General features: G+C 36.8%; 1 protein-coding gene across 1 annotated transcript in view; it reads left to right on the top strand.

The window, feature by feature from the left end:
* Positions 1-1,424: 1,424 nt before the first annotated feature.
* PPP4R1 (protein phosphatase 4 regulatory subunit 1) overlaps positions 1,425-16,559 on the top strand; it is a 41,766-nt gene continuing 26,631 nt past the window's right edge. The window contains exons 1-7 of the mRNA XM_080821260.1: positions 1,425-2,305; positions 3,108-3,214; positions 8,059-8,201; positions 8,862-9,008; positions 11,492-11,599; positions 11,737-11,802; positions 12,477-12,635. Of these exons, the coding sequence (XP_080677386.1) occupies positions 2,157-2,305; positions 3,108-3,214; positions 8,059-8,201; positions 8,862-9,008; positions 11,492-11,599; positions 11,737-11,802; positions 12,477-12,635 (879 nt within the window). The 5' untranslated portion in view covers positions 1,425-2,156. The remainder of the gene's footprint in view (positions 2,306-3,107; positions 3,215-8,058; positions 8,202-8,861; positions 9,009-11,491; positions 11,600-11,736; positions 11,803-12,476; positions 12,636-16,559) is intronic.

Genomic DNA, 16,559 nt, shown 5'->3' with positions numbered 1-16,559 from the left:
CTGTGGCAGACATTTGCAAGATAACTGAGTAAGACTTAAGTGTGTAGTCTGTCGTATGGGAACCAAATCCTCATGGCCTCCATGAAGATGAGATCCAGAGATCCAGATCCAGTCCAATCAAAAACTGATGAAGAAATCTTGAGTACAGAAAGGAGGGTTCAGGCCAGGATGAATCCACAGATACTGGCAGGAGGCAACAGTTCTGGGAGATGGAAGTGAAGCTTTGTCACCATTGCCTGTGCCAGAGTGGAACATCTTTTGTAGAGATCTCATTCATTATCAACCGTGGTGGTTAGAGTGGTGTCCAAATGTGAAGCAAAATACAGTTTTGTTGCCCTCTAACAGTATGTTTCTTAAATATGATTGTTCCGCAATCTGCGTTTGAATTAGTAGGGATATTTATTAAAAGTGAGTGCCCTGGAGCTTACCCCAAACCTTCATAATCAGTATTTGACTGTGCCACCTGCTGTCTGCATTTCACGTTAAGTGCTCCAAGCTTGCCTTATACACGGTGATGTTGGACAGTCGCTACTCTAGGAGGCCTGGCTTTCTAAGGACCAGTATCATGATTTTAATGGTTATCTTTAAGATTAACAAGTATGAGACTGATGAAACAGTTTGGTCATAGTCATAGAATTCTAGAGCCTGCATAAAGGTGCCTTTGAGGTCATGCTAGCTCAACAATCCTGTACTAGAAGGAGAAAAACAGAGGCCAAATAAGAGTATCTGAGTGGTTTTTACAACTTTCTGATTCAAAATAAATACTGTGCTATGAGTTGTAGATCAGCATAAACTGTATAAAAGTTGTCTGCTCTATGTAAGTAATTATTTTAATGTTAGGTGTTATTTTTAATCCAGTTTGAAAATCTCTGCCTTTTAATTGGGGGTATTGATACTATTTGTGCTCAGCAAGGTTATTGCCATGGTTGAGTTTAAATCTCACAGCTTTCTGTGTGTCCTGTTTCCTCTTTTATCCTCTTTTTCTGCCTTTTGGATGGAATTTTTTTTTTTTAATGATTCCATTTTATGGCCTTTATTGGCTTACTAGCTATATATCTTTGGTGGGTTTGGGGTTTTTTTTTGATGTTTAATGGCTACTGTAGAGTTTCTGATTAGTGTACATCTTTAAACAGTCTGCCTTCAAGTAACATGTTATCTCCTCACAGTGTAAGAACAGTGTATTTTGCCCTTTTCCTGCCTTTGTGCTGTTATAGTCACACGTTTTAACTTCTATGTATGTTAGAAACCCGAAGTACATTTTTTTAAAGTTTTTATTTAAATTCCAGTTAGCATACAGTGTAATTAGTTTCAGATGTACAATACAGTGATTCAGCACGTCCATACAACACCTGGTGCTCATCACAAGTGCCCCCCCTTAATCCCCATCACCTATTTCACCGACCTCCCCTCTGTTCATTCTAGTTAAGAGTAGATTTTTTTATCTTTTTTTTTTGGCAGTACATATTTTTACTCTAAACAATTATCTTTCAAAGAGATTTTTAAATAAGAAAAGTCTTTTGTACAATTGGTATAATTTTCTTTTTGCTTGAAGGACTTTAATAATTCTTGTAGTGTGGGTTTGCTAGTGATGATGTCTGTCAGCTTTTGTGTGTTTGAAATCTGTGTGTTTGAAAGATACGAATTTCAGAGATACTTTAAGGATGTTTATTTACTGGCTACAGAGTTGTAGGTTGACTTTTTTTGGGGGGGGGGTTTCTTTTCGTACTTCAAGGAATGCTCTACTCTCTCCTGGCTTTTATTGTTTCTGATGAGAAGTCTGCTATAATTCTTACATTTGTTCTTTTGCTTAAAATGTGAGTTATTCTGACTGCATTGCAGAATTTACTTTACCAGTGTTTGACATTTTATTTAGAAGTTGTTAGTGTTCTGATTGAACATGTAAGTTCGCAGTGATCACACTGTGCTCAGTTTTCATAGCCTCTGTCCCCTCTGTTTCTAGAGACAACTAGACATACCTGTAGAAAAAGGAGAGGGAGCATCCTTGAGTCTTTCATGGCTTGAATGTAAGAGTTGATGTAAGAATCTCTTGTGATCCTTTATATCACTCCAGAAACATTAAAGATAATCTTACTTATGCTGCTTCAGACAGGCAAGGGGTACTTTTTAGTTTCAGAGTATTATAAGGAGTATTTCTGATGTCTCTGATAGTTGGTGTGGATGACTACAGCTCAGAGTCTGATGTGATTATTATACCTTCAGCCCTGGACTTTGTCTCACAAGATGAAATGTTGACACCACTGGGGAGACTGGACAAGTATGCTGCAAGTGAGAACGTGTTTAACAGGTATGTGCATATTCTTTTCCTTGTGGAAGTGGAAGGATTAATTATTACATTGATTTCAATAGGGAAAATCCAGTTTTTCAGTTTAAAGTAGTATTAACATGTGTAGTCTCAGCCAGCATATTTTGTTAATAATCACAAGCAAGGCCTCTTTTATAATTGTTTATTCCTTGATCCTAGTAAGCATGTGACACTCTTTGTCAGCATTTTGGCAAAAAAAAAAAACAAACCCAAAACAAATAAAAACACCATTACCTTTTTGGTGTTCAGCATAATTTTAATATTTGTGTAAAGTGATTACTGAGGGGAGTGTATTATTCTTTCAACAGATGATATTGTAAACCTACTATGTGCCAGGTGATGTTCAAAGGGATTGGGACGCTTCCTAATGCATTGTGTCTCCAACTGTGGACCCCAGAATACCTGTATCAGTTTTCTGGGAAATCTGAAAGTCTTAAATTTTTTGAGTATAGATGTATAAAACTCAGTAAAAATGTGTGAAGGTAATATTTTACATAATGAGGAATGTGTGTATTTTCCTATAATTTGATAGTTGAAGATAACTGAAATTATATAGAATTTTCAGTGACCTTAGAAATTTGTCACTTCAGTTAAAGATGAAAAATATTTTGGTAAATATTCAGTCTCCTCTTGTTAACAATAAAATCCATGCTGGCATTTGTCACTTAGGAGATTAGTGACTTTATGTTATAAAATGTCTTAAGAAAAAAATTCTTTAAAATCATGTAGAGTCTACCTTTTGGAATAAAGTGCTAAGCACTTTATCATTTTCTTTTTCTTTTAGACAAATGGTGGCCCGGAGTTTGCTGGACACGTTGAGGGAAGTCTGCGATGATGAAAGAGATTGCATTGCTGTTTTGGAAAGAATTAGCAGATTAGCTGACGATTCAGGTATACATTTATGCAGAGAATGGTTTCTTTAGCCAAATTTGAGGTTTTATGAACTAATGAAAAACTTAGTGTATTATGATACTTCTTTAAAAGATTTCCTAAGTAAAGTACCAAATACATCAGTAAGAAGAAGAAAAACACTTTCTAAGACCCACATTTTGTGTGGTTGGTTTATTTTAATTTTGGAAATTTCTCATCAGAAAAATCTACAGGTTGTTTTTGCATCATGTATGTTAATATTTTAGGATTGCTGAAAACTTAAAAATAATTTTGAATAAATTTTAAAAGGGATGGAGTGAGCTATAACCTTTTTTAGGCAAATATAAAATGCTTCTGTAAGTCATGATAAAACCAGAGCATTTTGTCTCCAGAGAGAAGATAGGAGATGGTCTGCTTAGGAAAGAGGTAAACCTGGGGCGCCTGGGTGGCTCAGTGGGTTAAAGTCTCTGCCTCCCGCTCAGGTCATGATCCCAGAGTTCTGGGATCAGCCCTGCGTCTGGCTCTCTGCTCAGCAGGGAGCCTGCTTCCCTTCCTCTCTCTTTGCCTGCCTCTCTGCCTACTTGTGATCTCTGTCAAATAAATAAAATTTTTTAAAAAATGTTTAAAAAAAAAAGAGGTAAACCTGACTTCAATATGGTTATATTAAGTTTCTTAAAAATATTTTTTCTTGAGGCAAAATATGCATAACATAAACCTTACCATTTTAACTTAATCTTAAGTCATATGCATATCTTTATTTTTTATTTTAGAAACAATTCAAAAATAATATTTTTTTCTTAAACCCATTATCTCTTTATTAAAATGTGTTATTTTTTACTTTCTAACTTACTGGCATGTAAGCACTCTGATTTTTAATTTTTAGATAGGCTCATCTTTTGGTGAGCAGTTTGTTTTATGGGACTATATTTTACTATTTACATAAGCCTTAAGTGTTTTTTTATTTTCCTATAGAGTAGAAAAAAATTTATAAGCTTACAAATAATCTGTCTAATGGTGACGTCTAATGATATATGTACTTGCTCATGTATGTATGCTTGTTCCAGAATGGTTTAGGAGAATCTCATCAATTATAATTTTCACTTATTTATTTTTTGCATTGTGGGGTTATTCCTTTCTTAGTTATTAGAATAGATATTCTTTAGGGAGAAATTTGTGTTTATTTTCTTTTACCTGTTTGTCACCCATAGTACTTGTTTTTATAAATATATTTATCTATATATAGTTGACCCTTGAAAATGGGTTTGAACTGTGCAGGTCCATTGATAGATTTTTGTCAATGAGTACAGTACTATAAATATATTTTCCTTATGGTTTTCTTAATAACATATTCTTTTCCCTAGCTTACTTTATTGTAAGAATACAGTATACAATACATAAAACATAAAAAGTACGTGTTAATCGACTTGTTATTGGTAAGGCTTTCAGTCAACAGTAGGCTAATAGTAGTCAGGTTTTGGGGGTGTCAAAAGTTTTATGTGGATTTTCTACACAGAGAGGGGTCAGTGCCCCAGCCCCTTAGTTCAAGGGTCAACTGTATATATATATTTTTTAAATATACTCTCAAGTTGTTGAGTTCATGGTAAATATCTCTATTGACTTTCACATTTTTTTGTTCATTTGGTAAGTGTAATACAGTGCACAGTCCTAGGCCAGATTCTAGAATAAATGCTAGAGCAGTTACTAAGGTGAATAAGAATTCCTGCCATTGGGGCACCTGGGTGGCTCAGTGGGTTAAAGCTGCTGCCTTTGGCTCAGGTCATGATCCCAGCGTCCTGGGATCGAGCCCCGCATAGGGCTCTCTGCTCAGTGGGGAGCCTGCTTCCTCCCTTCTCTCTCTGCCTGCCTCTCTGCCTACTTGTGATCTGTCAAATAAATAAATAAAATCTTTAAAAAAAAAAATTCCTGCCATCAAATTAACAGTTTAATGAATGCAAATAACTTACAAGTAATACTTTATAACAGGGAGAGTTGGTGCTGGTTTCAGAAAGTTAGCGACATTTAGTTAAATTTAGTAGAATGATGAGATACAGAGAAGGGAACAGCATACTCAGGAGAAGGAAAGACTGGTTTAGAGGATTAAGGAGTTCAAGATAGTGGCCCATTTCGTCAACAGGTAGTTTACTGAGTCTACGGCTTAAAATAATGAGGCTGTTCAATAAGGCAGTCGAGGGCTAGATTGTAGGGGTCCATACCGTGCCATGCTAGAGTGTGTTTTTACGATATAGAACAGTAATGTACCAGTACAGACACTTGGTGACATAGATGGGCAACAGGAACACTTGTTGGGGAGCTCTGTTACTTTAATATTGAATAAAACTCACTACAAAAAGTACATGGGCTGGGGTGCCTGGGTGGTTCAGTGGGTTAAAGCCTCTGCCTTTGGCTCAGGTCATGATCTCAGGGTCCTGGGATCGAGCCCCGCATCTGGCTTTCTGCCCAGCAGGGAGCCTGCTTCCCTTCCTCTCTGTCTGCCTGCCTCTCTACCTACTTGTCATCTCTCTCTGTCAAATAAATAAATAAAATCTTTCAAAAAACAAAAGTACATGGACTATAAATTTTCAACTCCATGAAGTAAAGTAAAATGAAGGCCCATGTAATTACTACTCAGATCAAGAGATAAAACTAGCATCCCAGAAACCATTTCAGGGCACCTTCTCATTTCTGTCCTGTTCTTCTTTCCCAAGGTAAATCCATGTTTTGACCCCTAAGTGTGTAGATTAATTTTCCCCTCTGAACTTTTATATGGAATCATACTGAAAATGTTCTTTTGTGTCTGGCTTCTTTATACTTATGCTTATCATGTTGGTGTGTAACTGTATGTATAGATTTTTAAAAATTGAAACAGAAAAGAGTTGGATGAAAAAGAAACTTACTAAATAGTAAATTTAAACAAGCATTTGCTATATAAGAATCCTAAAACTATGAGTAATAACTTTAGGGAAATAAAATCAAGATAAAAGTTGATAAGGATAAGGCAGATGAAAGATTTAAAGGTTCTAAGCTCCTTGTTTGCTTAAGAGAATGGAATATATGCATTAATTTTACAACTTTTTATTTTTCAGTAGTCATGATCAGCCCAGCCTATCAAGTTAGAGACCTTGGACTCAACTCCCTTTTCTTCATTCTTTTCAGCCATCATAGTAGCTCTGAAATCCCTCCCCAGCACTTCAGTTCCTCCCATATGACTCACAGTGTGTTCATTTCTTGACTCTTTTGTTCCATTGGTCTGTTTGCCTAACCAGGTCTTTGAAGAAAGAAAAGTTACTGATCACATTTTTTTTTTTTAAGATTTTATTTATTTATTTAAAAGAGGGACTGAGCAGTGGGGAGGGGCCAAGAAAGAGGGAGAAGCAGACTCTTGGCTGAACAAGGAGCCTGATGTGGGTGAGAGCATGACTTGAGCCAAAGGCAGACGCCCAACCGACTGAGCCACCCAGGCACCCCTACTGATTTCATGCTTAATCAGAACTGTAACTTGTATCCTTCTTTTGCTTCAAAAATATGTATAAGTATTAGGTCCATGTAAGCAAATACAGGGTCAGTGAGGAAAAGGAGAGGCCTATGTCTTTTTTTTTTTTTTAACAAATTATTTTTCAAAACAGAAGCAGTATTTTGTTCAGTTACTGTCTAACTTCAAATGGCAGAACCATGTAATAGAAATTCCAAATATTGGTTTGTTGATAAGATTCTTACTTTGATGCTAGTACATTTTCTCCTGATACTTTCATTAATTTCTGTTTCTTGAAATCTAAAGTTCCTCTGGACCCATGCATGCATATGTACCTTAAAGTAACTGTAATGATACAATCATTAATACCAAAGTTCTAATTAGGTCTGATGTAATGAATTGTATTGATAATCTGTCATGTCTGTATGTGTCTTGGTCATTTGCATTTCTTCTGAGAACTGCCTGTCCTTATCCTTACTTTCTTCCTTGTGTTCATTTGAACAATGGGTTCTTTGTATATTTAGTTACTAATACTTTGTTATATGTGTATTTTCTCCCAGGCTGGCTTGCCTTTTAACTGAGTATGGTACCCGTTGTCTATAATGGAGGCTTTATGAAGTGAAATTAGTTGGTCTCAAAGTTGGTTTGGGGGTTTTATTTCCCTTGGAAGGGCTTCTCACCTCAAGATTAAACACTTTTTTAATGTTGTCTTTTAGTGCTTTTGATCTTTAAAAAAAAAAGTTTGGAACTTTAATTACAATTCATGTATGATATGCAGGGTAGGAATCATCCTTTTTTCCTCACATAACTAATTCTCCTACCATTACTCTTAGGCAGTTCCTCCTTTTGAAACCCAGAATTTGAAATGCTGTATTTGTCATTCTTAAATTTGCTGTACGTACTTGGGTCTTTCAGATTTTTTGTTTCTTTAAGTTGATTGGTCTACTTTATTTTAGTCTTAGTTAATTTTAGCTGTAAATTCTGCATTCATTGATTAAATTTAGGTTAGGAACCGGTCCTTATGACTTGTCCTAGGAGACTCTTAAATAGTTCATAGATATTACATATTTTGTTGATGTGAATATTGGATATTTAACCCCTAGCATATGTGACACAATGTAGGTGATGGATAAATTTGGTCATAATAGGAAATGATTGCATGCTTAGTGCACAGTAGGAAGATAGAAGCCTGGGAATGGGAGTAGGATCTTCCTTTTACTCGAGGGGTTGATCTGCATATGATTGTGAAAAAGGATCCTAGAGTTAGAGAACACTGTGTAAGTCCCTTTTATGCTGAGGATGGAAGTCCAGAGCTTTCCTGAATAGTCTTAAGCGCAGGCAAAGATTTTGTTAATTTGGGATAATGTGTTTGTTCACGTTTCTGTTATTTCAATAGAACCGACGGTGAGAGCAGAGCTGATGGAACAGGTGCCTCATATTGCATTGTTTTGTCAAGAAAACCGGCCTTCAATCCCATATGCTTTTTCCAAATACTTACTACCTATTGTGGTTAGATATCTTGCAGATCAGAATAATCAGGTAAGAGTGCCATTTACATGTTCTTACATTTACCATGTTGTATGTAGAATGGCCTCCCCTAGCAGGTCTCATTTGAGTGCTTTTTCCTCTTTAGCTTCATTATTCTGTTTTTCAAAATGATTTTGTGTCTTAAACAAGATATGTTGAGAGTCTGGCAAATCTAGAAAGTCGCCTTAATGCCATGATAAGACAGTGCCCAGTAGCTGCATTCTTACATGGTACCCTCGTGGGTGCCCCTCAGAAAGTTTGCTAATTAGAGAGTCACCGTTCACAAGGGTGGCTTTCCTTTGGCACGTGTGATAGCATGTGAGCCGGGAGGAGGGGGAGAGGGAGAGAAGCCGACCTCCTGCCGAGCAGGATACCCAATGCAGGGCTCAGTCCCAGGGTCTGGGATCAAGAGTCGGGCACCCAACCGGCTGAGCCACCCGGGCACCCCACAAGGATGGCTTTCCTGTTCCAGTTCATTTGTTGTATCACAGTCTGGAAGTTCTGTCTTGGCAATAGCTGGAGAAAATAGCAACAAGTTTTTTATTTGCAAAGTTTTACCAGTTATGAATCCCTTTAAGGTGAGATGAAAAGTCTTCATTTTCATGAAAATCAAGTAATAGGGTCTTGTTACATCATGTATGTACTTTGTTTATTCTGCTGATTTTTTCCTAGGTAAGAAAAACAAGTCAGGCAGCTTTGCTGGCTCTGCTGGAGCAGGAGTTAATTGAGCGATTTGATGTGGAGACCAAAGTGTGCCCCGTCCTCATAGAGCTAACTGCCCCAGATAGCAACGATGATGTGAAAACAGAAGCTGTGGCTGTAAGTAGAAGACACTTTTTCTTTAAAAGGCAAAAGTTCATCACTGTTTTGACAAATAGGAGGTGCTCAAATATTGTATTATGTGTTATGGAGTGTATTAGGTATCAAAGTAGCCCCAGAGCATTAGAAAGGGCTAGAGAGGGACATAGGCATATAAAAGAGGTCTGTGTTCTGTGGGCCCTATGTTGTGCTTTGCACCTGTAAATTAGATGGGGTCTATCGCAGGGCTCTGAGAAAGCAAGATATGTAGCAAGAGAATAATAAGTAACTATAAATTCATTATTACGAAAAAAGAAGGTGGGAGAAACAATCAGTGCAGTTAAAACAAAAAACACAAAAATCTAGTATTGGGTGAAGAAACGTTGGTGAAACTCTAGTTGCTATTGAACACTTTTCTAGGCACTATGTAAGCATAGGAGAAAAAAATAACTCCTGCCCTTGACAGTGTGGTCTTTGAGGGAAGGATAGTCAGGCAAGTAATTTTATAATGATACATAATATGTGATAGAAATTGTGATGATAAGAAAAACACATGAATTAAATCATGAACATAACAAAGTCCGGTTTAACAAGTCCATCTAAAATTTCAGATCTACTTGGATAGTGTTTAAACCTAAAGTAGGGACATCTGGCTGGCTCAGTTGGTGGTGTGTGTGATTCTTCGTCTTGGGGTTATGGGTTCGAACCCCATGTTGGGTGTAGAGATTACCTAAAAATAAAATGAAAAATAAAACCCTAAAATAATAGCATCTTTGTAGATATGAAAAGAATTACACAAAAATTGGGTAATGTTTCTGGATCATTAGGATGAATTAAGTTATCTCTGTAGTCCCCTTTCACTTGGAAATGTCTTGATTCCATTATTTTATTTTTTAGATACTCCATACCAGTTAATAGTAAATTTAGATACTTTTCAGTAATATCACTTTAATTGAATTGAAATTCACATAATGAAAAACGATTTTAAAGTGTACAATTAAGTTAGCATTTAGTACATTCACCATGTTGTACAATCAGCACCTCTGTCACACTCCAAAGTGTAGAATTTTTTTTTTTTATTTCACAAGTTCCTCAATGAAGAAAATCAGTTTTTGCATAACTGAGGAGAGTTTAACTTGCTCTATTATTTTTATGGGACTTAACAATAGTGAAGCATTATAACTAATGGACTATATCCAGCACTAGAATGAAACCCAGGATTCTTTTACAGTCGGTTTATTTATTTTATCATGTTCTGCACATCCTAGCTTTCTAGTTCTCTATCTTGGAGATAATTCATTCTGATGAATTTAATTACGTTAGATCAGTGGTACAGGATGTAACTTCAGATCTTTAGGGCTTGAAAATGCTTAGAAACAGTATAGATAGAGTCAAAGAACAAAACTGGCTTTGGAATTTGGGAAATACAGATGTTACCCCCAGTTGTGAGAATGCTGGGATTTTGATAGGGATTGTGTTGAATCTATAAATCAGTTTGGAGTTAATCACCCACCTAACAATCCATGAGTACGGTCGATTTCCCCATTTATTTAGGTGTTTTATGTTTCTCCTCAGTGTTTTGTAGTTTTCAGTAGACAGCACATCTGTATTGTTGAACCATGTTTCTTAACATTGCTGTGAATGATACTGTTTTTAAATGTTTTCATTTCCTTGCTAATTTATAGAAATACATTTTATTTTTGGTTCTAGTATATGTCCTGCAAACTTCCTAAGCCGACTTATTTGTTCTAGTGGCTTTTCTGTAGAGTCCTTGGGATTTTTCTATGTAGAGAATCATGTCCTATATGAATAGTGTTTTCTTTCTTTGCAGTGTCTATCCCTCTTACTTCTCATCATGTTTGTATGGGCTAGGAGTAGGTATAGTAATAACAGACTATCAGATTTCTTTCTGTACTAACTGGAGGGTGGAGTGGGGTATTTATTTAAATAACACTGGGCCAATTTTCAAACATAGTTCATCCTCATTTGCCTGGGACTGCGTTACCTGAAACTGCGTGTTGGAACTGGGTCCTTGTCTTCATTAGAACCGAGGGACGCAGTTCTCTTTTGCACGAGTTTCTGTTAACATGGTACTTTGCAAGGTAAGGACCGCCTCTAGAGAGTCTTCTCCTAGCAGCACAAGTATACTGAGCCCAAATTCTTCTTGTGGATCATCTTTCCTTTGAATAGTGACCATTTATTTCCTTACTGTTAAAGTTATCAGGCAAAATAATATGATTGAAACTATATTCAGAAATGAAATTTTTCAGATTATCTCTGGGTTTACTATGCATTTGGTAATTATTAATAGTAGTAAATATCTATTTTTCTCCCTTGAACCTGGATAAATAAGATGAATGTTGTTTGTGATGTATGTGGGAAAATGATGCCACAACCTATTTTATATTTTCTAAAGTATATACTTTTGATAAGTTAGCAGGCTTAACTGGAAAAGTCTTAGTTTGAAGATGTTTTCAGTGTGCTTTTGTTCTTATCCATTTTAGATAATGTGCAAAATGGCTCCCATGGTTGGGAAGGACATTACAGAGCGTCTTATCCTCCCTAGGTTTTGTGAGATGTGCTGTGATTGCAGAATGTTTCATGTTCGAAAGGTATTTTTTAGGCATTTTGTTTGTTTAAGAACACATGGTTATAGTGGTTACTGTATTGATACGTGAAACTTAAAAGATTATTTTAAAAGCCCTGTGTTTGGGTGATTTTGAAATGTCAGTGATGCTTCTGTTGTCAGGTCTGTGCTGCCAATTTTGGAGATATCTGCAGTGTAGTTGGCCAGCAAGCTACTGAGGAGATGTTGGTGAGTAGTGCAGAGATAAAGGGGCAACAGAGGGGTAAGCAGTTCATTACAGAATAATGCATAAAGTTTAAAATGCATACATTTACTCCAACATTTTATTAACACAGTCTCATGAATGTGAACCAGAAAGATACTATGACTCTGAGTTTGGGAGTTTACATTTCTATAATCTAGGCACTTGAATTGTGTTTTGTTTATAGTTTGTTAAAAATGCAGATAATGTAATATCTAAGGACCATTGATTTATTTTTACCTCTCCCATTTCTACTAAACAAATCAATTGTACTTGAAGAAATCTGTAATTTTATTGCAACTGTCAAGTATTCTAGTAACAAATCTACAGCTTGTTATTTTTAAATGGTTAGTGCCTGGGATATACATGCTTCGTGTACCAGTTAACCTAAGAGTTTCTGAAACCATCCATTAGGCAAAACAGTTTAGGTACAAGCTTTTGCATGAAATTGAAGCTATGTTTGTTGTTTCTGCTTTTCCAGTCAGCAGGGCTATGAATGAGGTATGACTTATTTCAAATTGCTGAGTTTTAATACGAAACAGATCTTCTAAATTGTTACAGGAAAATCTAGTATTTTGAAACACTGTGAAAGCAGAAAATGAAATAAAATGAATCACTGAAACCCACGTTGTCTGCCTAACACACCACTGTGCTTGCGTAGCTGCCCAGGTTTTTCCAGCTTTGTTCTGATAACGTGTGGGGAGTCCGGAAGGCTTGTGCCGAATGCTTCATGGCCGTTTCCTGTGCGACATGTCAAGAAATCCGACGGACTAAACTGTCAGCACTGTTTATTAATTTGATCAGTGATCCTTCACGTTGGGTAGGGTTTTGTCTAATTCTCATTTTTGTAGAATAATACATTTTACACAAAACATGATTTTGATTTCATGATTTAAGAAATAATTAAAGTATGTTATTGGTAATCGTTTTAGGAGTAGACAGGCAAACTACTATATTAACTTTTTTTTAACTGGACAAAACTTCTGTACAAATAGAAATCACATTCATTCTAAGAATATGATGTGGTGTATTGATTTTCAGGCATTAAACCTTTGATAAGTCTCACTTGGCCATAGTGTAATAATTTTTGATATCTTGCTGGACTGTTTGCTACCATTTTGTTAGGGGTTTTTATATCCATATTATAAGAGATAATGGCCTATAGTTTCTTATGGTGGCTTTTGGGGCGGGGAGGGGCGGGGGTGTTTTGTTAACAGGGTAATAATGGCCTCATAAAACAAGTTGGGAAGGGCTCCCTCCTCTTTGTTTTGGGAGAACTTGTGAAGAATCAGTGTTCTCATTTAAATGTTGAGTAGAATGCAGCCATGATACCAGCTGAGTTTGGACTTTTCCTTTGTATGTAGTTTTGTTTGTTTTGTGTTTCCTAATATATTTACTTGTTATAGGGTTATTCAGATAATCTTCACTTGTTAGAGAGTTACTCAGATTATTTTTTCTTGAGTCAGTTTTAGTAGTTTGTCTAGGAATTTGTCTGTTTTATGTAAGTTATCTAATTTCCTGGTATATGATCTGTAGTATTTTCTTCATAATCTTGATATTTCTGTAACGTCAATTAGTAATGTCCCTTCTTTCTGGTTCTAGTGTCTTTGTCTCTTGGCCAGACTGCTGAAGGTTTGTCTGTTCTGTTCATCTTTTTAAAGCTTTAGTTTCATCAGTGTTCTCTTTATTTCTGTTCTTTATTTCATTAGCTTCCACTCTAATCTATATTATACCGGGTATAACTCTCTTCTGCTGCTCTTTATTTTTCCAGTGTCTTGAGGCGGAAGATTAAGTTAGTAGTTTGAGATCATCCTTCCTTCTTTGAGTTACCATCCAGGGTAACTGGCTTTTAACCCGAAGAGCTTCCTTTCGTGTTTATTGTCCTGTAAATGTGGTAGCAACAAATTCTGTTTCTGCTTATCTGAGTATGTCTGTATTTTGCTTTCATTTTTGAAAGATAGCTTTGTTGGGTATAGGGCTCTTGGTTAACAGGGTGTTTTTTTGTTTTGTTTTGTTTTGTTTTCAGTTTCTTCGAACACTTTGACTGTGTCTCCCCCCCCCCCCCTGCCCTCTGATCTCTCTTGTTTTTGCAGGAAGTTAGGTTTATTTTATTGGGGTTCTCTTGTAAGTGGTATGTCACTTTCCTTTTGCCACTTTCAATATCTTCTTGCTTTTGTCTTTTGGCATTTTTCTCTATGATGTGTTTGTGGATCTCTTTTTTAATTTATCCTACATGTTGAGCTGCTTTCGTGTGTAAATTACTGATTTTTAACAAATTTGGGAACATTTTGAGCCATCATTTCTTCAAATACTGTGTCTCTTCTCTCCTGGTATTCCCATTACACATATAATGGTGCACTTAATGGAGTCCCACATTTTCTGAGATTCTGTTCATTTTTCCTCATTTTCTTTTTTCTCTCTGTTCTTTGCCTAAACTTTATTAATATACCTTGAGTTCCCTCATTCTTTTTTTTCTACCAGTTCAGAACTACTTAAGTTTATGTGGTGAGTTTTTATTTCAATTATTATACCTTTCAACTCCAGAATTTCCATCTGGTTCTCTTCATGTCCTTATACCTTCCTTTAGTTCTTTACTCATGCTTTCCTTTCATTCTGTGAACAATTTATAATGGTCACTTCGAAGTTTTTTTCTAACATCTTAGTGTTCTCACATGTAGTTTCTGTTCCTTAATTTTTCCTCCAGTCTATGGATTATACTTCTTTGTTCCTTTGCATGTTTTATAATTTTTTTTAAACTGGTCATTTTAGATAATATAGCAAATTTGGGTACTTCTGTTCCTCTCTGGGGCTTTTTACTGTTACTTGTTTGTTTAGTGACTGGCTGGAATGTGTTAGTGGATTCTTATTCCCCCCTCCAGGAGGCACAGCTTTGGGAATGTCTACATGCCTACCTCCCATCCTGGGATGACCTCATTTTAATGAGAATGGGAGGGACAGCAGCCCCAGGTTCTCTTGGCTCATCTGTCCTGGCCTTACAAGCTGGGGCAGGGACTATATTCTGAGTATTCTCAGAGCCCAGGGTTCTAGCCACGTCCAAGGTAGAGCTTCCATTCTACCAATGGGCGTTGTGCAGAAGAAGGTATGCCCAACAGGTAGTGGGGGACAGGATGATAAACCTCCAAAGCCCTCTGGCTGGAGGCTGGAAGAGGGGGAGGCTATTGCTGCTAGCCGCAGCAGTCTGCACGAGAGGTTCCACCTCCCTGATTCAAATACCACGGACTGGCTTTACTGAATATTTATGGATATTCCCTCTTTTGTTGTCTGCCCTTAGGGCTATTTCCAGAGGTTTTACTTGGTGGGGTTTTGGGTGGGTTGTTTTTGGTTGGTTTCCCCCCCATTATCAACGATTTCACTGCAGAGTGGGTGAGTGGCTCTCCTTACGCTGTTATGCCTGAAATAGTTCTCAGGACCTTACCATATTCATTTTCCAGACAGACTCCACAAAGAGGAAAGATTGTTAAGCCTTAGCTCGACTTTAATGTTTAAAATGTATAAGATTATTAGGAAAAATTATGTGGCTTATTTGAAATTTTCATTTTGACTTTATCATTGTCTTGGCTTAGTGATAAACAGTATTTCCTGCTAATTTGGGAATATGTTAAAACGAAGGACTCCTGGGGGTGTCTGGGTGGCTCAGTTGGTTAAGCCTCTGCCTTTGGCTCAGGTCATGATCCCAGGGTCCTAGGATCGAGCCCCAAACCCCGCATCCGGCTCTCTGCTTAGCAGGGGGCCTGCTTCCTCTTCCCCCTCTGCCTGCTTCTCTGCCTACTTGTGATCTCTCTCTCTCTCTGTCAGATAAATAAAACTCTTAAAAAAAAAAATGGACTCCTGAAATCTGTCATTTGAAGTGTATATAAATCCAGTAAGGGTTTGAGACCAGTTCAGAGTTTTAACAGTATCCAGAGTAGACTAAACTCTTGAATATAATTTTGAAAGTTACCTTTTTTTGTTTTGATAGAAGTAACATTTTATTGACTGTAAAGGAGAAAAGGTCCTGTAAGTTCACACATACGCTTCTCTTTGCTATCTTGTATATAATTCTAGCCTTTTTTTAAAAATCAATTAATTCAAATTAAATTAAAAAATTGAATCATTTTTTATCTGCTTCCCCCAGAAGGTAAATACTAATAATAGGCAAACTTCACATGTATTTGCCTTTGCAGAATTTACACGTCATGTAATCCTCTTTTTTTTTTTTTTTTTAAAGATTTTATTTATTTATTTGACAGAGATCACAAGTAGGCAGAGAAGGCAGGCAGAGAGAGGGGGAAGCAGGCTCCTTGCTGAGCAGAGTGCCCGATGTGGGGCTCGATCCCAGGACCCTGGGATCATGACCTGAGCCAAAGGCAGAGTCTTAACCCACTGAACCATCCAGGCGCCCCTGTGATCTTCATTTTAAACCATGGAAAAGGTATTGTTATGCCTATAGGGCAAGGTCTTAGAGAAATTGGTTTGCGGTTTCTCCCATCATAGTTGCCTCTTTCAGATTGTGTCCTCCTTCTGCTTCCTTTCATAAAACCTCTCTCCCCCAGTTTTTTTTTTTTTAATCAAGATTACAAAAATAATACAGGAATATAATATGAAATAAAACTCTATAACCCTTCTTTCTGCTCTCCTACTTGAGACATTCGTGGATAACAGTAGTATGTGCATCCAGATTTTTGTGAAATGTATTTTAAGTCAGTATTCTGTTTCTGATAAGTGCGTCCATAGTTCTGACACA

Source organism: Martes martes, assembly GCF_963455335.1.
Source record: "Martes martes genome assembly, chromosome: 13".
Taxonomy (NCBI): domain Eukaryota; kingdom Metazoa; phylum Chordata; class Mammalia; order Carnivora; family Mustelidae; genus Martes; species Martes martes.
Note: the sequence above shows the minus strand (reverse complement) of the source record. Positions and strands in the feature narration are given on the sequence as shown.